This window comes from Pimephales promelas, chromosome 17 (assembly GCF_988280905.1).
Source record: "Pimephales promelas chromosome 17, fPimPro1.hap1.1, whole genome shotgun sequence".
NCBI lineage: Eukaryota > Metazoa > Chordata > Actinopteri > Cypriniformes > Leuciscidae > Pimephales > Pimephales promelas.
In genome coordinates, this window is record NC_142785.1 from 30041819 (window position 1) to 30064321 (window position 22503).

At 36.7% G+C, this 22503-nt stretch overlaps 1 protein-coding gene across 3 annotated transcripts in view; it reads left to right on the top strand.

The window, feature by feature from the left end:
* Positions 1-13267, top strand: part of epc1a (enhancer of polycomb 1a) — a 33171-nt gene extending 19904 nt beyond the window's left edge. For all 3 annotated transcript variants that reach the window (XM_039665309.2, XM_039665308.2, XM_039665310.2), the window contains 11 exons: positions 605-811; positions 1434-1582; positions 2115-2262; positions 2682-2840; positions 3692-3781; positions 4702-4850; positions 4932-5290; positions 8574-8680; positions 8761-8899; positions 8990-9320; positions 11617-13267. In XM_039665309.2, the coding sequence (XP_039521243.1) occupies positions 605-811; positions 1434-1582; positions 2115-2262; positions 2682-2840; positions 3692-3781; positions 4702-4850; positions 4932-5290; positions 8574-8680; positions 8761-8899; positions 8990-9320; positions 11617-11689 (1911 nt within the window). In that variant the 3' untranslated portion in view covers positions 11690-13267. The remainder of the gene's footprint in view (positions 1-604; positions 812-1433; positions 1583-2114; positions 2263-2681; positions 2841-3691; positions 3782-4701; positions 4851-4931; positions 5291-8573; positions 8681-8760; positions 8900-8989; positions 9321-11616) is intronic.
* Positions 13268-22503: the final 9236 nt, after the last annotated feature.

Consider the following 22503-nt stretch of genomic DNA (forward strand, 5'->3'; position numbering starts at 1 on the left):
TACATTATTACAAAAGATTTCCATTTCAAATAAATGCTGTTCTTTTGAACTTTCTATTCAGCAAAGAATCCTGAAAGGTTTTCATTATCCTTGTTCACCCAACACTGAAATTTGTCATTTGCTCAACCTTGTGTTTTTCCAAACCTTTTTGTTTCTTTTTTCTATTGAACACAAAAGAAGATACTGGTCAACTGTCTGGCTATAAACATTCTTCAAAATATCATCTTTTGTGTTCAACAGAAGAAAAACTTAGGTTTGCAACAACACAAGGTTGAGTAAATGATGACAGAATACACATTTTGGGTGAACTATTGTTTATAAGAAATGTTTCTGCATATTAGAATAGGATGATTTTTAACGGATCATGTGATACTGAAGACTGGAGTAATGATGCTGAAAATTCAGCTTTCATCACAGGAATAAATTACACTTACAATATTTTCAAATAGAAAACCAATAATGCAGAGTATTACTGTTTTTACTTAATCTTACTAACCCCAATTTGAACTGTAGTGTATATTTTTTTATATTGGTCGTTATATTTATTAATTTAATATTTTTATTTATAATGTTTTATTATTAATTACATTTTTCTGTACCACAGCTGGTGACCCTGCAGGAAGCGAAGCTTTTACTGAAGGAAGATGATGATCTGATCAGGGAGGTGTTTGAGTACTGGAGCAGAAAGAGGAAACAGTGTAAAAATGGATCCCTCATCCCAACCATCAAGCAGGAGAGGCGGGACGGATCTAGTACCAGTGACCCCTACGTGGCCTTCAGGCGCAGGACAGAGAAGATGCAGACGAGAAAGGTGAGCGATCCTAGTCAGAGCTGTGACCCTATCGATGTTTTATTCTTAATCCTTTAATGCTGATCCTCTAACGGACTGGACAGATGAAAGCAACTCAATACAGCAGTCACTTTGATCGATCTGTCAGCCCTAAATGGAGCCGTATTTGTCACTCTAGCTTTTCCTTGAAGCCCACACAATATTGTACATTTACTAGCTGGTCAATGCTAGACAGCCATGTGGGCTGAACTGAAGACGGAGTCTGTTGTAAATGTTTTAGTGTGCTTTTATAGTACGACAGACTTCAAGACAGCCTTTTAATATCATGCTTCATTTTATTGCATGCTTTTTAAATGACAATGTAAAACATTTAATGCATTCAACTGAAAAACTGAAAGAAAAATATAGATTCTTACATAGTAGTGACAATAGCAGTTTTAGTATGGCGTTTGCAATTTAAAATGTGTGCATGTATTATATAAATTAGTCATCTCCAGGAAGAGTTGATGGATGTCAATTTGACATAAATCAAAGGTTAAAGTATAATAAATCAGTGACTTCAGTTTTTATGTGTTCTTATGCAATGAATACCTCTAGATAGTAGTGTACTAAGTGTACTAATGTTTCCGTCACGACTCCCCAGAACCGCAAGAATGACGAGGCGTCTTATGAGAAGATGCTCAAATTAAGAAGGGACCTGAGTCGAGCCGTCACCATCTTAGAGATGATCAAGAAGCGAGAAAAGAGCAAACGAGAACTGCTTCACCTCACATTGGAGGTTGTGGAAAAGAGGTACGTAGACCAACTCTCAGAGCTGTGAAAGTGTGATCAGTGGTGTCGAGTGTGTGTTTATGATGAATGTACGTGGTTGAGCTCAATTTTGCTTTGCGTTTTAATATGCTGGACCTGCTTGACTCTAGAATTTTTTTAATTGCTTGTGTAATTGTGTTTTACTGTGTGTGCATTCATGCATAATGAGAATGGGTCATGTATTTTTAATTGGCTTAGGGCATCATTGCATATCCTAATTAAGGGGCTTGTTTTTAACAGCTAAATGAGCAATTATGCATCACCTTCCTTGTTCATAAAAAGGGCATATGATCAGGCCCCATTATTCATTTGTCATCTTTAATCACTGAGATATGTTGGGATATTTGTCTCAAGGATCGGTATCAGGGCAGGTTAAGCTGCTGCTTTTTTTTATTAGCTTTTTTTTTTTTTTACTCCTTGCCGCATCTCTGTATACATTGAATTGATTTATAAACATGAGTTGCAAAAAATATGGGTTTAAAATATTTTTTTTTTAATGTCCACTCCCTTTCAGGAACACCATGCCAGACTTTGGTTCAGAGGTGATGGCAGAAGCACTAGCTATGGTAAAACCTGTTTACAAGATTCCCATAATGCCCTTCTCCAGCAGCAGTCAGTACCGCCACCAGGACCACATGGACTTCAAAGACTACAAGACCAAGGTGGGTACATCATGTCGTCACAATGGGTCAAAACTGCACTGTTGAGAGAAAAACAAAAAAAAACAAGTTGCAGAAGTGTATAAGTCACATTTTATTATTATATTCAGAAATGGTGTCAGAAATATCGACAAACAAAACAAAATATTTATTCGTTATTAACATTATAAATGTATTTTTGTTACCCTTCACAACAAATCCTTTAAATTTAACAGTATTCACAACAGGGATTCAAATGTGTAAAACAAATATAAATTAGTTGCGTTCATTTTAAACATTTATTATGAACGTAAAGCCCAAATACATTTATTTAAAGCAAAACTGAAACTACCAGCTTGTGGGAAATGCAGTATACTAATAACCTTGACTTATATTCTGGATAATACATGTACTTACATGTACCGTATCTCTCTTTCTCTCAGCCTGAAAAGACAGAGGTGGTCAGAACAAAGAGGAAGTATGAGAAGAAACCCAAAATCCTGCCTCTCTCCGCCCCATTGCATACTGGCCCCTCCCTGTTTAACCCCAAAGACCTCAACCAGTACGACTTCCCCAGCTCTGATGACGAGCCCTTTTCACAGGTACACACACAGGGAATTTGCTTGATTAGATATATCACTGTTTAGTATTACTGTAATGCCTTCAATGGCTTAATCAATGTCTCATTTGGAGGCAGAACTACAGTACTGTTCAAAAGTTTGGGTCTGTTAAAAAATCTTAATTTATCAAAAATACAGTAAAACGGTAACAGTATGAAAAATTACATTTTAAAATAACTGTTTTCTATTTTAATATATTTTCAAATCTAATTTATTCCTGCGATGCAAGGTGAGTTTTCAGTGTCAAATGATCCTTCAGAAATCATTTGAAACCATTATAATTATCAATGTTGAAAACGGTTGTGCTGATTAATATTTTTGTGTAAAAAAAAAAACAACCTTTTTTTTTAGGATTTTTTGATAAATAGAAAGTTCAAAGGAACAATTATTTTGAATCTTATGTTACATTATACATGTTTTTACTGTAAATGTCTTTTGATCCTTTACAAATCGTTCTAATATGCTGATTTGAAACCATTATAATTATCAATGTTGAAAACAGTTGTGCTGATTAATATTTTTGTGTAAAAAAAAAACAACAACTTTTTTTTAGGATTTTTTGATAAATATAAAGTTCAAAGGAACATAATTATTTTGAATCTTTTGTTACATTATAAACATTTTTACTGTAAATGTCTTTACTTTTGACCAATTTAATAAAAAATAAAAAAAACCTTAACGACCCCAAACTTTTGAATGGTAAAGTACCTGTACAACTGGTTGCAGATGAATGTGTCCACATTACTTTTAAATTAATTGTGTGTTGTTTTGTAAACTTTGGAATTAATTTATGCCATCGGTCCATAAAAACACATCCCGTTTCTGTTGTGCAGATACATTCTGGGTCGTCAGAGGCCGAGGAAGAGAACGAGCCCGATGGAGTGTTTGCCTTCAGGCGGAAAGCAGGATGTGTTTACAACGCTGTAGGTGTCAATCACTGACCTCAAATCTCATACCTTGCACTTCCTCTGTTCCACATCTCTTTCCTCTCCATTATTGTTCTACACCTCAGTGTATCCTGATGTGCATTATAGCCATGTAAACATTAGTGGCTCCCTAGGCATTACTGACACTGAGGATGTTTTTGCTGCTGTACCTTTAAGACTTCCGTTTGTAACTCATGTTAATGGTTGACTAATAAGTTCACAAAACTTTGACCAAGACACAATCCTCTACTCCCTGTATTTTATAGGGATGCGCCGATCCGATACTCAATATCGGTATCGGGTCCGATACTGCCATTATTTACTCGATCGGATATCGGTCAGACGAGGCCGATCCAAATTCGATATTGTGCATATACTATTGTCATTGTTAAGCCCTGCAAAACGCACAAACATTATAAAGCACCATGAAGTTTTTGTGCACTATATTATAGGTGTTCCAAAGCCGTTCTATGGTATAATTTGAGGTCGAAATTAATATTTAAGTCGTTAAATTCAAGTTCATGTGTTTTATGTGTGTGGAAAATGAAACCACGAGTCTGCGCCATTCATTCACACAGAGACACGCAGAACATACAGGATTCATATTTAAAGGGGTCATGAACTGGCTTTTAAAATTGTATTATATTGTTGTCTGAGGTCAACTTATGACGTTCGCTTGGTTTTTGCATTCAAAAACATCAAAATGAATAAGTAATAAGCTATTTTGTACACAAGTTGTGAGCCTTCCTGAAAAACCTGCACTGGTCTTGGTCGATACTCAGAATTTTTGATATCGGTTCTGAAAAAATGTCGTCGTGCATACCTAGTGTTTTATTTCCTCTACTGCTTCGTTTAACCCCTTTCCCTCTGTTTTGAAGGCCACGTTAATTCTCATTCGGTTTCTGTTGTTCTTACAGGCCCGTTTGGATCAGAGCGGTGACTGGCCCTGGTCTGGGGAAACAGAGGGAGCGTCATGTGACCCGCGGTTCCGATACTCCCTCACCAGTCTCACCATTCCCCGCCGCTGTGTCGGGTTGGCACGGCGACGGCTGGGACGGGGCGGCAGGTGAGTCCAGTCTTTCGGTCTCATTCGGACTTCTTGAATTGTATATCACGTTTTCTTAATTGGATTTAATCTGTTCCTCAGGTTTCTTCTGGATCGGGCTTATTCGGATTTGAACGGATTATTCCAAAGTCTGGACTCAGAGCCGGACTTCTCTTTACCTGCTTCTCCTCTCCATACGGAAACCACTTCCCATATTGTTACCTCAACCAACACATCCTCTTTATCACAATCCTCGCCCTCTTCCTCTCAGACTTCGTATTCAGACCTGAGGCAAATCCTCCGAAACATCAAAGCGTGCCGCTGGAGGCACTTTAAACCACGGACACTAACCAGCCAATCAGGCGCAGGGGATGCTCTGTCCCGGAGACCGTTCAGGGGTTTGGTCAGGGGCGGCGCAGGGCCGGGTGGCAGAACAGCGGGCATGGGACCACCTGCAGTCGGTGAGTAAACTCAAACGTCAGTGTGCATGCAAAGTGCTGGAGCTGTTTGTTTGCTCATGTTTAATTCATTGTGGTAAATGAAAACTGGAAATAAACTCTGCATGATTGATGGTTATTGTAATTGAGAAAGCTCAGTGTTTGCTGTGGCGATGCTAGGGATGTAATTTTGGGCCCTTTAGTGCCACTGCCTTTTTCAGCAGAAATATTCTAAACCCCATATTTCTATAAATAACTTGGTATAAGTAACAAAATGTATGTTGGGGTTTCAGTTTTAATAGAGCTATACAGTGCTTTATATAGTGTGTGTGTGTGTGTGTCTATGTATATATATATATATATATATATATATATATATTATCTAGTTAAATTTCAGAAGTTTTTTGTAAATATTTGCTACAATTAATTGTTAGCCTTTATCATATATTGCATTAGCTTAAACTGGGCACCTGCAAACATTATCAGTGTTTTAGTAGTTTCCTCTACATTTGACTAAAAAAAGCAAAGATTTAGGAGCCGTTTACAGAACCAAATATTATTTAAACCATTTGGTTTCTATTTTTTATTTTTTTTTATAAATGTTCATAAGTGGTAAACTGATTGCAGTGATACTTCAGGATTTAGCATTAAGCTTTGTATTAGTAGAAAACCTGTTGTAATTTTGAATTGCCATACTTTCCTCCCTCATATCCCCCTGAGATGAGAGATTTATGTATTTATTTATTTAATTTTTTTTTTGTCTGGAAATTTTTTTTTTGGCCAGAGGCTAAAGACTAGTCAGTAGTAGGGTCTGTCCCGCATGTTCTCAACCGGCCCATAGAGGGTGGATCTCACTCACAGAATGAACACATAGTGTCAGACATCTTTTTTTGGAAGCTAAGCTAGCAGAAAGCTGAGTGGTAGGGGTTACCATCCTCTTTTTTCCGGACATGTACGGCCGTCGATGTCCGGATTCAGCTTTTGGTTTCTGCAGTCGCCATTCATTGTTTACATGCACAGCTTTGGTTTCATTCTAACTGAATTCATTCTGATTAGTGAATCTGAATGTAGTGTTTACATGAACACTAAACAAGTGATCGGTTGATGTGCGTTTTAACATTGCTAAGAAAATTCCCGCTCCTCCGTGAGAGATACGAGACCGGTGCGTCTCACAGGTGTCGCTCATCGTAATCACGCCGCCGTTCTCCCGCGGCCCTCACTCGTCCTGCTCGCGAGTGAACATGATGAATGGCGACTGTATAACGCAAAAGCCGAATCCCGGACATTTTGGGCAATCTCGAAGCACATTTTCGGGCAGACTCATTGAGACTCACTAGTAGCCTAGACTTGTTGTTTAACTGTGCTCTGGCTCTGTTACCGGTAGGCGTGGCCTCCTACGGCAGTGAAACAAGTGCATTCTGGGAGTTGTTGTCTTTCGTCAACATATGCCAAAAATAACTTCACAATTCTTCTACATAAATGACCCATTTTAAATACACATTCATAGTGCTGGGTGGTAAACTGGTTCATACTGAATACCAGTGTTTATTTTTGTCGTGATATGATTTTTTTATATACCGCAATACCGGTATATGACGCTTTAATAACGATCGGAAAGTGACGATGTTTGAGAGGGTCCCTTTTCACTCTTGCACTCTGTGATGATGCATGTGTTGCTCAGCCTGACTATAATTGATAGCTGTCAAATTATATTACAGTGTTTCCCATACATTGGTTCACAATATCAACACAGCCTTTGGGAAAATCTATATGTGGTTGGCATTGACATCGTTGAATAAACATGAGCACTGCACGTTTCAAAGTCAAAACGCGGCACGGGTCTTTTTACATGTAGGCCTATCTGATGTGAACTAACAGTTTTTAGAAAAGTGCCTTTGTTATGATTGAATCTTTATCTTTACTGATAAAGCAACGTTCATGTGCGTTGTGTAGGGGAACCGCTATTTCTGCCGCCCCTAAAGCGCCTCCTGCTGGCACCTATTTGCAAAAAGCCTTGCAAATCTGTATTAATACTAGTGTGGATTTATTTTACAATTTTCACTCATGACAGTAAAATAGGGCATTCGAAGTCAATCTACTGCAGTATTTCCTCTCTCACTCAGTAGAAAATGTGGTTAACCCAGTCATGCTTAGGAAAAAATATACAGTGAAACCAGTATAATTTTGAAAAATACCCTGATATTGATTTTTGTTCATACGCCCAGCACTACTCATTCATCTTTCCAGAAGTGACGTATCCCTTTAAGAGTCTATAAATGTCTGGCAACACTTGAGCTTTGACAATTATTGTTTTATTACAAAATATTTAAATGAGGACACATCAGTTCACAGTTGGCTCTTCATTCTTCAAGAAAACCAATAAACCAGAAGCAACTGTTCATCAGAAGCACAGCTGCATCTTTTCATAAAACCTCATTAAATGCGTCCAGCATTAAATGAAACTCTTTCAGATGATGGCGAGAACACAGTGTTTGCAAATTATGTAGTCTGTTCTCCCGTTTCATTTGTGTAATGCTTCAGTGATCAGCTGCGTTTTTTAATATTTACATGGTTGCAGCTCACTTACTTTCCTCTAGGCTATTTTTATTTTTTTTTTGCAGTATTAGTAAATAAACAAGAAATGATATTATTTTAAAACAGTCTTTTGAGAGAATTTATTGATGGGTCAAACTTTTATTTCCTGTCTATTACAGACTTTTTGCAGAATTCACAGAACAAATGTTTTTCTTTGTTTTATTTCATCAAAATATAATGACGTTCACCACCTCTTAAAGGGATACTCCACTTTTTTTGGAAACAGGCTCATTTTACCACTCCCCCAGAGTTATACAGTTGAGTTTTACCGTTTTCAAATCCAGTCAGCCGATTCTCTGATATTTAGAAGAATATCAGTAACCAGACAGTTTCTGGTCTCATTGACTTCCATAGCAAGAAAAAAATATACTATGGAAGTCAATGAGACCAGAAAATGTCTGGTTACTGATACTCTTGTAAATATCAGAAAATCGGCTGAATGGATTCAGAAACGGTAAAACTCAACTGTTTAACTCTGGGGGAATTGTAAAATGAGCCTGTTTTCAAAAAAAGTGGAGTATCCCTTTAAACAGCATATCTGTATATTAAAACTATATTATGAATAACATCATAACCCTGACTTAACACAGCACCTGTGTTGCAAATAACTTTGTGTTTTCCTTAATATTTCTAGTCTTTCATTCAACAATAAATGCTGTGGAATTGCGCTTCTGTATGTCAGATGTCTAATATTTACGTGTGTGTGTTCCAGCGTTCACAGCTGAGCAGTATCAGCAGCATCAAGAACAGCTGGCCCTTATGCAGAAACAGCAGCTGGAGCAGATACAACAACAGGCTAATGACACGGGCTCCAGTCAGGTGTGTAACGCAGGGACACGAGTGTCACTCACGTCTGAAAGTGTGATGCTTTCTATAACTCTCTGCTGGTGTGCCCTCAGTCTGTCGTGTCCAAGACGTTGGATTCAGTCAGCGCCCAGTATGCCGCCTCTGCACTCATGACCTCTGACCAGCTTTTGACCCTAAAGGTTAAAGAGGACGGCACAGGAGGTGGAGTCAATGGTGTCGTCCAAGCTTCAGGTTTGTGTTTTAGACGAGCTTAAACTGTTTCATTTGCTCATCTTGAAAAACACACATTTGTATAATTATTAATATTTTTCTCTTTGACAGGCGTTTACAAGGGGTTGAGCGTCTCCGCCACGTCCTCTGCTTCTGTCCTCACTAGCCAACCAACGTTGACCGCTGCTCCGCCCACCTTCCTTTCCTCCACTAGCAACTCTAACACAAGCACCGCCCACACGGCTCATAACCCTATAGGCAACAACACAGCCAACTCCACTTCTCAGGTCCTGATCGGCAACAACCTACGTCTCAGCGTCACCACGCCCTCTATCGCCAGTCTGAATGCCCGACACCTTCCCAGAAGTCTCAGCAACGTGCCACCCGCTGCCTTGAAGCTCGCCGCCGCCAGCAACTGTCAGCTCCCCAAAGTCAACACTGGGTAAAGAATTACATGCATTTAATTTCTTTTCTTTTTACAGGTATTTTGTTCACATTTAAAAAAAAAAAAAAAAAACACAATCCAAAGGAAGATTGTTTCAGCCATGGAATAAAAAAAATACAAAATGTATAAATATAAACTCTCAGTTCTAAGAAATAATGCAATTGCGGGATATCAAATTGCAATTGTGAGTTATAATTGTGAAGTCCAATTCTGAAAAAAGTCAGCTCACATTTCTGAGATTCCTTCAGTTGCGAGTTAATAACCTGCTACTCTTAGAAATAAACTATATAAAATATATTTACTATATTCATATTTAATATAGAAAATATTAACTCGCGAGTTAGTTTTTTTTACTGTATCAAATCCAGCATTTTTTCATTGTTTTATGTTTTTTTTTTTTTTTTTTTGTAGATATTTCTTTTTGCTATATCCAGCCAATTGTAACAATCCGGCACCGCCTTCTGTTTACTTGTCTTTATAACAGTAACAATCCAGCATTTTTCTGCAAATATTTGTTTATTAGTAATAATCCAGTTTCACCAAATGGTGACAGTCCATTTTTTTTTTTTTCTCCAATGCAACTTTTTGTATTGCAAATATTTTTTTTTTATAACAGTAGCAATCCAGGTGCAGTCACACCTTCACTTAAAGCATGAACATTTGATTTGGACTTCTTCAAAATATGGCGTCACTCTTGTAACGGTGGTCACCCAACAATGTAAAAAAAAAAATGTAAACGCACAAAAAAATATGTTTTGGTGAGAATCGAACTCGGGTCGCCTTTGTCTTTAAATTTGAGTAAACTGTAAATACATTCATGGTAAATCTACTTGTCTGTCCACAATAAATGGGAGAAATTGCAATGCTCGATATGGCAGCCTTTTATTTATTTATTTTTTTTTTAATTGAGCTAAAGAATCAGATGAATGGTAAAATGCCCCTATTTTAGCAGATTCAATGGAGCTGTACTCGGGGGAACTGCCAACATGGCTGCCGAGTGAACTGATTTGGCTTAAAAGTAACTTTAGCTGCGTCCCATCTGGAAGCCCGTGTCCTCCGCAGTGTTGCATTAGTTGGCCGCCTACTTCGAGGCTGCCTCATTTCAGTAAAATAACTTTCATTCCAAAGTCATAAAGAAATTACAACAATGTACACTTCACAACATAACACTCAATTTTATAATGGTTATTTTTCTGAAATGAGATATCCTTGACCTTGGCTGCAAAATGTGACGTCTAGAAAAAGAGACATTTGTTTAGTAGGGCTCTATGATTTCCGCGATCATGGAATCGCGGACAGAAATGCGGAATTGGCAAATTAACGCAGAATTTCGTGGAATTTTTGGGGGAAATTCTGTTATTGTGTGGGAAAAAAAACGTATATTTGGTGAAAATGTAGACCGAGGGAATCAAATCTGGGCGACACAGTAAATGAGTAAATGTTTGTATTACCTCAATAAATTTAAGGTCATCAATATTTTATTTGTATAAATTTTAATCAATAACTTTAAAAGCACACTCTTTTTACGACTAAAATAACCGTCAAGGGTAAAAAAAAGGCGAATTCCCAAAAATTCAAACGAAAAAAAACGGAATTTGGGAAAAAATAAAACGGAATTTGGGAAAAAAATAAAATGGATTTCACAGGGCCCTAGTTTAAATCCCATAATGGTCACATGATTTTTATTTTTTTATATATATATATATATATATACACACACATTTTACAAGATAATTGTTTTCCGAAATCTAAACGCCTCTTGCTTTTCTGCTTTCTCAGACTGATGTCATGAAGTAGTGTGTGTATGACACGCCAATTCGTATTTCCATTTTTGGCGTGCTATCAAGACGCATAATCGCTTTTCAGCGTGTTTATGAACGCGGTTGACTTAACGTTATTACTGTATATATAAATATATGACTTACCTCAACCCCGTCCCTAAACCTACACGTCACTGGGGTTAATGGCATTTATGACTGTTCCCTTACCATCCTAGGAAAAAAAAAGACGTAGATCTACATTTTGCTTCGTTTAGCGCGGACATTTGATGCGGAATCACTCGGACGTTAATGCCGTAGACATACACGCATACACGCAGATAGCTCAAAATGCGTAGAGATAACACGCCACTTGACTCGAAAGTGGCGTGTATGTTTACGCAAAAGTCATGTCATGTTGGCTTTCTCATGTTTCCAAATGCGCAATGTTGGAAATGTCGCGTTAAGCAAGAACATTAGTCAGGTTTTATTTGATCATTTACCAGGTTATTGATCCGTTTCCTGTTTGTTTACAGGGAGAATCACGAGCAGGAAAAGCAGTCCCTCAACAGTATAGCAGAGAACACAGTGGCCATGGAGGTGACGTAGTGACTGTTGTCTGGATGCCCTTCTTCTTTCTTTTCTTTCTTTTCTTTCCCTTCCCAGTCCAGTCTTCTGGTGCTGTGCACCAATTGGGTTCGGGGAAGCGAAAGGACAGCGGGTTTCCACAGCAACTGTCTGAAAGTAACACAAAATTTCGTCTCGTTTTTCTTTTTCACCCCCTTTTTTTTTTAGGTTTTGAACATATGCTGTTTCTGTTAAGTAAAGAGATGTGTAAATTAAGAATATGGCTAATATTCAATGTACAGAACTACATATTTGTAGAAGCCCACCGCCACCCTTGTATATACGCTACTTGAATACAGAACTGTTGAGTTGTGATGTTTTGCACTTGGGGAATCAAAAAGAGAAAAAAGCGAACGAGGGGCGAGTGTGTGAGTGAACCGTGAGGTCAGGTAAAAGTGAGTGTGTGAATAATCGTGCATGGTGAGGAAACCTGCTGTTCTACCTATTTATTGTGCTGTGTTTACAATGATTTGTTCTTTACGTTGGTTATTTTCTTTTGTTTTTCGTACACTGTGCCCCTCAGTTGTTTCCTGCAGTGTTGTAAGTGTTTAGGTAGCTGTCAATTCCTGAATTTTCACGTTTCGACTGGTTCACACTGTGAATCCGATTGAGCGTTAATGGTGTCATGCCATTTCCCCCCCGTATCGTTTTCGTTATTTTATTTTAATTCATTTTCCACTTCTGCGAGGGATGTGGGGGATCGACGCCCTTTAGGTTCGGGGTTTATTGGGAGGGCAAATTAGATTTTTGGGGGGTGGTTGTATGAATCTTCCATTTTTATATCATCCCAAATAATAACAAAGACAAACAAGGGATGAGGTCTTCACTTTGGGAGCTTCCGAGGCTCAACTAAGCACTATTGTTTTGAATTGTTTTAGTTGATTTATTGCTGCTTTTTGTATAAATTCAGTTCCTTTTTCATACGATGGAAACTGTTTGGTTTGTCCCCTTTTTTATTTCTTTGTACAACAGAGTTATTTTTGTATCTTGTTTTGCATTGTTTTGTTTTGTTTTTTTCTTGTGGTGAAGCGTCTTTTGCGCTTCTTTAATGGAAGACTTCATTCTTTGTTGCTAAACGTCACGCGCGATGGCCAATATCGCCCTGCATCCGAGTCATCATTCCGGTTTATGACGCAAGACCAAGAAGGAGCAAAAGCGGTGGATGCCAAACTAACGTCATCTCCTTGGCCTTCTACTCTAAACGCATTAATCCTGCAGACTCTGGACTACTTCAAGGCCTGACAAAAACCACAAGTTAAAGGTTGTGCCTTCCTTTGGGAACGTCCTGCTCAGTCTCTTCCGTGAAGAGGATGCTCCGGGTCAAGGCCGCAGTGCCTGCGGTACACACTTGTCCGGAGCTCGGATCTCTGATGCCCAGTCCACTGGCTGAACTGAATCATCCTCCTCCAGGGGTTTCTAGTCTGATCTGGATGGAGGTGAAAAAATGAGAAAATATGGAAAATATTAAAAAGAAAAAATATTATTGAACAAGTGAAGAAAAAAAAAAAAATGTGACAATTCAAACATGAATCAGACAATAAAGCCCAGGTTATATGTGAACTAATGAGTTGTCTTTTTATTGTGTGAATAAGTGGATGGATGGACAATAGTAATTGATTCTCAATGCCGTGTTCCCATATTTGTCTTGAGCAGTCGCCCCACTGTTCTTCAGAAATCCAGGGATGTGATTTTTCTGGATTAATCCGGAATTCCAGATTTTCCGACCTAAAAATGAGACCGAAACGCATTGGATTAAAAACTAGGCGGTGTGAACATCTGAACAGGATGATGGTGTTCTTTAAACAAACGAAAAATTTCCCTCAATCATCCTGTGGGAAAGTTTCCACCCCTGGCCTTTAATGCGTGTTCATGATGCATACGTGTTGTTGACGCGAGAGCAGACTTTGCGAATGTGCGTTGGCGTTGGGAGATTAATATTCTGTGATTGAAGTTTTTTTGCACCAAAAAATCACTTCATAACCAGAGATGTATAGTAACGAGCTACTTAAGTACTAAAATGCTGTATATGTACTCTACTAGAGTATTGTTTTTTTTCTCATTCTTCTACTTTTACTAATTTTCGATGAATTTAATACTTTTACTTCTGTATTTTTTTTTTAATGTTCTGCTAGTTACTCGTTACAATTATAAAAAATTTACGAATCATTCGTTGCAAGTTGGCTTTCATGCTGCCTAAATCGCACGCCAGTTTTATAGGGTAATGATATTGATTGACACACGCTGACAACTAATGCAGGGGTTGTCCTGCAATGACTTTTTTTTGGTGGCCGCCAAAGCGCCTTATTTGATTGCTAGTTCAAACTTTTGACTGCTTTCTTTAATAATTTCATGACACAATACTTGTATTTTTACTTTTAGTACTTAAGTAGTGAATTTGAAAATAAACTTGCAATACTTAAGTACAAAAAATGTTGAATACTTTAGTATTTCTACTCAAGTCACTTTTTTGATAGAGCATTTGTACTTTTACTCAAGTCCGGGTTTCTAGTTCTTTATACATCTCTGTTCATAACATGTATGTATGCTATGTTTCCAGGGCTTGAAAGTAGGTTTGTAGTTGCGTAGACTGTCAATGGAGGGACAGAAAGCTCTCAGATTTCGATGGACGAAAGTCTTCCGGGTGTGGAACGACATGAGGGTGAGGAATTATTAAAACATTTTTGGGTGAAGTAACCCTAAAATATATAATCTCATTTAAATACTCAAAACATTACAAAAAAATGTTTACCAATTGATGAAAATATCAGGATTAACATCCCACCATAATGATTGTAATCTGTAAAGTTATCGGAGATGGATGCATGACTTCATGCTGATAGTTTTGTGTGATCCCGGAAACTCCCGATTTACACAATCTCACAATACACAGTGCATGAGGAGGACGAGTGTATAGCATTGGAATTGAAAGTATAGTTTATGCATTGAGTTTCCTCCACATTCAGGAATGCAATTACACTTTCAGTTTGCCTTTGCATCTGACCGTCCTTCATGGCAGTTAGTCAACAAAAATATCATTTTCTTTACTAATACATGTTCCTGGTTCCAATTCATCTTCTAATTTCTGGTCCTATTGGTCTTATTTTTATTTATTTGATTCCTTATGAATAAAACCCAACATTTTCTTGTTGAACATCATGTGAAGGACACCATAAAATGCATGGGTTATGAATTGAATAGATATGCTACTGGCTTCGGGGGAAGAGAAATGGAGGACGGTGCTCTTTTAAATGAATCTCGATTCTTGATTGAATGTCAAAAATGTGGAGTCAATGCGTAAAAGCTGTAGGAGATTGATTTTCATCTTGTGAAGAAAGTATAATGTTGCACACATTGCGATCTATCAGTTTCTGAGACTGTGTTTTCTGTTTTCTCATTAATCTGTTTTTGCATCCCTTGCACAAGCTTTTTTTTTTCACTCTGTATTTTTTCTTCAGAGATTGAGCGGGCTGAATTTAAGTATGGATGCCAAATCGCCTCTGTGTGCCAGAAAGCCAAATATTGTTTTTATCGACCACAGTTGAGAATACTAAACTCGCCTGTTACCATAGAAACATATTTAAAAAATCGATTGAGTGTTTTAGGTTGAGTTTCTTCAATAATACTAGCTTCAGACTTGATTTGTCATTGTTCATATGATAGGTGATTCTGTTTGGATGTTGGATGAAAGAGTGAGCGAGATGGAGGAGTGTTGTTCTGGGTCTGAAATGGCCCTGCTAGTTCTGATATGGTCAGTCAAAGCATGGAAATATTCTGTCTGTGGTCTCAGCACAGCTCAGTAAGTGTGACTGCATCACGCTGCATACATTTAGTAATTATGTAAAAAAAAAGAAAAACAATTAATATGAACATTTTAAGCATTTATTTTATTTTTAAAAAAATGATAAAAATAATGCAATGAACATTTATATATTTTTAAAATGTATTTAATATAATGTATAAGAGGAGAGGTCAATCAACATGTTTAAAATAAGTAATTATTATATAAAACAAACTATTTTATTATAAAATAAATCAAATGAATGCTTTTTACTAGCTAATCACCTATATATCTGTAAACAAATGCTAATAAGGTCTGCACTCTAAAAATATATTGTTGCAAACAGGAGATAAAGATAACGTTTCGGCCTATAAAAATAATGAAACAAAAGTACATTTTTAATAGAATATAATATAGTATTTAATAAAATGTATAAGATGTGAGGTCAATGTTTAAAATAAACTATTTTAGTAAAGAAATATATATATATATATATATATATATATATATATTATTGTAAAATTAATGTAACATTTAAAAAAAGTTCATAAAATGTATAAGAAAATATATGAGAGGAAAGGCCAGTGAATGTTTAAAATAAGCAATTATTTTATATAAAAGATAAATATTTTATAATAAATTATGAAAAAAAATATTTAGCTATTATGTTTTAAAATATGCTATATATTTAACAAATTATGAGGAGAGGCTAATGAATATGAATAAAGTATGCAGTTATTTATTAAAAAATAATTCATAATATTAATGAAATTCAAATTTATATTTTATAATTTTCATAAAAATGTATGAGAGGCCAATGAGTATTCAAAATAAGGCATTATTTTAATAAATGTAAAAAAAAAAAACATTTTATATTTTGAATAAAATATTATTTATTAATATTAAAATTATTTATTACCATTTAACTCATTTAACCTCTTAGCATTGAAGTGTGTGTCCTTGCAGTGGTGATGTGGAAGGCTCACAAGTTATTAAGTTTCAAACAAATGTTTTTGAAATTGTTCAAATATATAATGCATCTACCCAGATGCTATAGGTTGTTTTAAATGGTTTGGGCTTTGGTTAGCCTACTTTCTGGGATAAATGTCTGATGTTTAGTGTCTAATAACTTGCTGCTTCGATGCAAGTCAATAAGCCTTTTCTGCTGATGGTTGAGCAAAGTTAGCAGTTCCCCAAAGAACCTTGGTTTTTTTTAGTGTGAACAATATGATCTGAAGAGCACTCTTCCATAATAGTGTGCAATGGAACGGTTCTATGGATTGTTCATGGAACCATCAATGCCAAAAAAGAATGCTTATTTTTAAGAGTGTAATAATGACATCATAGTACATGGAGAGCAGAACGGCAGCAGCTTTACAGGGAGTCTCACACTGGTTGAGATGGTGAATGTTTGTGATGGCTCAGGTATCGTCTGGCACTTCATTCTGGAGAGCAGAGTAAGTGCTGGAAATGCTTATTGACTCGTGTGTGTGTGTGTGTGTGTGTGCGCGATGGACTCCGGCCAAGTCCCTCAACATGCGCTTTTGATCCGAGGAGGAAAACGTGATGAGCCAACAAGAGCCTCAGATCAAAGATGCAAGTGTGTGTTTGATTTTTTTTTTTTTTTTTTTTTTTTTTTTGGATTTCTTCAAAAAGATACAAATAAATGATTAAAAGCAGTTTTTTGCCACTTTAAAATGAGATTCGCATCAAGGTCTGCAAGTCTACAATTTCACTACATGTCATATCAAGGTTGTCAAATCTATCATCAAATCCTTTGGAAAGTTAAAAACATTTTCCATATTGATAATTGAGATCTGTGCATGCATTCAAGGATAGTGTTAATGCTTTTGCACCACTTGACATTGAACTTCTCTGCCTTATAAAACGCTCTGATTTGAATTGATTTGCAGGTTGCTGCTAAGCTAATAGCATGCTACTCCAATAAGCATATATTTGCATAAATCTGTTTTTAATTACACTGATGGCAATTTTGAACTGTTCTTTGGAGTATTTAACTAAATGTTTATTCATAAACCTTTTGACTGAGTTTGCCACAATAATGATTTATAGGAAGGAAACACAACTGTTCACTAGCTGTTAAGTTTGAGTGAGCCTTAAAAGGCTCCCTATGTAGACAGCTCATAGGTTTACAGTAAGTGTGGTGCATGTTAAAGCTATAACCTAAAATTAAATTGTGACGGTGGAGAATCCCGCTGTGTTTTTGATATTCTCATTTTTGCCGAGTATTTTCGGTTGATTGAAGGGTGAGAAAAATGATTTGACCTTTCTGGCATTTCCCGGGAGAAATTGAGAGGCAGTGATTTCCCTTCACTCACAGAAGACTGCCGTTGCTATGGTTATACCACAGTCCTGTTTGCATTAACACAATCAATATTCTTTATATACGAGCGCCAACTTAATTGCATTATAATGTAAACAGCCAATGAAAAACATTAGGGCAATGAATTTGTGCGTATGGATTTTTCATGATTTTAAAAAGCATCCACACGTCCTGCATTAAAGGGATAGTTCACTTTGAAATTAATTTTTGATATGTTTTAGCTTACCTCGAGGGCATCCAAGATGTAGGTGTCTTTGTTTCCGGCAGTATTTTTCAATTTTGATATTTTTAGGTCAAACCGTTCTTGTCTGTCAGTCATATAATAAAGGTCTATGGTCACCACCTCAAAGAGCATCCACAGAGAAGTCCTAATTAAACATGATTTAGTGACTCGTAAATGTAAGTACACATTGATGGCCTAAGACACAAAACGAGCGGTTTGTGTGAGAAAACGAACAGTGTTAATATCGTTTTTACCTTACCAAATTAAAATCATGTTTATTTTGGACTTTTCTGTGCATGCTCTTTGAGGTGGTGACCATAGACCTCCATTATATCACTGACAGACAAGAACGGTTTGACCTAAAAATATCAAAATTGAAACTACTGCGGAAACAAAGACTACATCTTGGATGCCCTTGAGGTAAGCTAAAACATACCGAAAATTAATTTCAAAGTGAACTATCCCTTTAAGGTGGACTCCTCATAAAGCATGCAGGGCAGTGTGTCGTCTCGCTTTATCTGAGTAGATGAGAAAGTTGTTTGATTTTTCTAGTGCCTTTGTCAATGCGACGGCCAACAATGACTCATCACAACAACAAAGACCCAGGGAAGATCAGAGCAGGAGAAAAGATGAGACTGAAGCTGCTTCAATGCAAAATCAAGAAAAAAGAAAGAAATACTGTGAAATGCATTAATTGTTTTCAGGCTAAGGCACATAATCCAATTTGTCTGCAATCTTCAGATGGCAGTGTGGTGTGGAATGATTGATTAGATGCTGGAGTATGAGCTATTCATCAATGCCTATTCAAAATGGCAGTTTGATTATTCGCTAATAGAGCCGTAGTGCTGCAGTCAGAACACATTACCTCTGAAGACGCCATGGCAACGGCTTCTTTCTTCCAAGGTGATCGTTAGGCAGTCAGTCAGGTGACAGAAGGGATGAAATGTGATTGGTTAAGACGACCTCCTGTCAATTAGTGAGAAGATTATTATATTGCTGTTCAATAAGGGAGCTTGTTTTAAAACATTGAAAATAAAAGGATTGATGGTTAGATGATGGATGGATGGATGGATGCATGGATGGGTGGGTGATCGATTGGATGATGCATGAATGGACAGATGGATGGATGGATGCATGGATGAAAAAGTTTGTCATGTCATATAGTGTTATTTTAGTATAATTTACAAACTATTAATTAATATTATGAATGTTTAATTTTTTTTTTTTCAATTTTCATAATTTTAGTTTGATAGTGCCATGTGATTTTGCCATTTTTATTAGTTTTTGTTTTATATATATATATATATATATATATATATATGCCTTTTAGTTTATTTTAATTAAAAAAATATTTTTTTTATTATTTATATTTATTTTATATTTTTATACGTTTTTCTTCTAATATTTGTGTTTTAATTACAGCTTTATATCAATTAATGACGCTTTTATTAACAATAACTGCACACAAACAACAAACTGCAAAATAATTGTTGACTCTAACTGGAAACTTTTTTATGAATGTTACAGATTCTTCTCTTAGTACATTTATCGTGAGAGCAAAACAAGTCTTAGCAGCGTGTGGTGAGAAACTCCAGAACAGCAGTCTGGGGAAAATATTGGAAAATGTAATTTATTTATTTATTTTTGTCTGAGTGTCTGGGATGTTTGGCACAGGGTGTGTTTTGGCTGGCAGGGAGAGGATTTGTACGCACCTGTTCAAAGAGTGAAGAGCTGAAGGAAAGGACGGAGGAGAGGATAGATGGATCACTGAGAGGGCTCACAACAGTCTCTCTGTGTGTGATGCACCTGCCTAACCCTCATCCGCCCGGAGAGAGAGGAAAAGAGGAGAGATGCAGATGGATTGGAGTAGATGCCCTCAACTCTCTGTTTTGGTTAAAAGTGGATGCACAAAAAACAAAGAGACTCTTTCACCGCTGAGATAAAAGAGAGAAACTTTCTGCCATGATGCAAGACTGTTGTGGGTGGTTGCCAGGGTGTTGCTTTGGTTGCTAATTATCTATCTATCTATCTATCTATCATCTATCTTTCTATCATCTATCTATCATGTCAATCTGTCTATCTATCTATCTAGTCAATCTATCATGTCTATCTGTCTATCTATCTGTCTGTCTATCTATCTATCTCTCTATCTGTCTAGTCAATCTATCATATCTATCTATCTATCTATCCATCTATCCATCTATCCATCTACACTCTTAGAAGAAAAGGTTCTATATAGAACCTTAAAAGGTTCTATCAGCGGTACTCAAGGTTATATACACTCATAAAAAGGGTTCCTCTTGGTTATAGAACCCTGGGGTTCCGTACTTGGCCAATAGAACTTTTTACCAAAAAAAAAAAAGGTTCTATATAGAACCATTTTGGAGTTCCATATATAAAGCGGGGGATGGAACCATTTCTGGTTCTAAATAGAACCATTTCTTCTAAGAGTATCTATCTATCTATCTATCTATCTATCTATCTATCTATCTATCTATCTATCTATATCACTTAGTCTATCTATCTGTCTATCTATCTGTCTGTCTGCCTATTTATCTGTCTGTCTATCTATCTATCTTATATATATATATATATCTACAGTATCTATCCACACTATCTATCTATATATCTATCTATCTAGATAGTATCTAGTCTTTCTATCTGTCCATCTATCTGTTTGTCCATCCATCCATCTATCCATCTATCCATCTATCTATCTATCTATCTATCTATCTGTCTATCTATCTATCTCACTCAGTCTGTCTGTCTGTCTGTCTGCCTATCTATCTGTCTGTCTATCTATCTATCTATCTATCTATCTATCTATCTATCTATCTATCTATCTATCTATCTATGCACTCTCATCAGCATCTTCTCAACTTTCTGCCATATTTGTGTTCATATTAAATGATATATGCCGTCTGTCTCTTGATACTTGTTTAAGATGCTGAGAGCAGGGAGTCTAAATCTTTCCAGCTGAGCATGTCGGTCTGATCGATGCAGTGGTCGATGTTTAGTGTGCTACTGAAGAAGAGGCTTGAGGATAATGACGGTAATTGGCTGGTTTGATAGATCGTCAGATTCATTCGGCCGGTTTGCATAGAAAAGAAAGAGAAGAAACCCTGGACTGCATTTCATACACAATGAATGATAAACTATTCCCAAAAATGTTCATGCTGCTTGTACCAAACATATCACCAACTATCTAATGTTGAGATCATTTCAATCTTATTTTTTTTAAAATGCAGAAAATACCATAAAAATAGAGCACTTTATATATCTAGATTGGTTTGGTCTTTTCTTTCCCCTTGAAGTAAACAAATCCAGAATATTTATGAATTCAAAGCATTTAAACTAACCTTTAAATTGTTTTATCCAAGCAGGCAGAGGCTTTAACAATCCAACATTCGTCTACTTCCCTACTTTTTCTTTCTTTTGTTTTGTTGCTAAAGTACGTAAGCTGTTAATCTTCTTAAATTGTGTTCGAGTTGCAAACTTCTCATCAGATCAATACTTCTATCCGGTGGGACGGCTGTGAACCAATGATACGAGTGACTCTTAGAGAGAGAGAGAGAATGTGAAGGAGCGAGTGTGTGGATGCAGTTGAGTAGTATGGATGGATGGTGGAGTGGATTTATTTAGCATCTGTTTTTTGGGGGCTTTGTCACAAAGGCTTTGTTTTTTTCACTCCCACACACACAAGCAAGAATATTCAATTTGGTTGAGGTAGCATCTTAGTGACAGCCACATCTCAGTATTGAATCCAGACCCGGTGGGGAGTGTTATAGATTTCCATGAAATAAGACAAGTTACGTGTCAACCTAAACTTGGTAGCAAACTGAATAAACGCTTGAGACAAATTATTTGTTATTAAAATGTCTTCCTTCACAAACCACTTTTCATTTCAACAGAAAAGCAAGCATAGCTTACTCTATGCGTGATTGGCATGGCAGCCAACACAAATAATAAATAACAATTGCCTTACCTAATGATGCAAAATCATGCGTTTGGACCAGGCCAAGATCCAGAACAAAACACAGAGGTTGCTTCTGAAATTAGTGAGGGGATTTTTGTCTCACTATAGTTATCACTATATATGGCTATCACAATGCGGATGGGCCTATGTATTGAAGCGTGCACATGGCCTCTTGTCGAGCATGGAAAATACATTTTAATCAAATTCTGAATATATTATATTAATTATTAAATAAAGAGCGCTCCCTTTCCAATCACTAAAAAGCTCTGTCTCACAAAGTTCTGTTATATTAATCAGTAAAGCTAACACGTTATGAATCTCTTATTTATACATAATGTCTAGACTTTGTTGGAGAGGATTTGTGAGCGTACAGAACTCAGCACTGGACAAAAAGTGAGTGGGTTCGATCGGTTCGATCTTCAACACCTGTGTTTGGCCATTGCGTTCAAGAAATCAACAAACATGTCTGTGATTG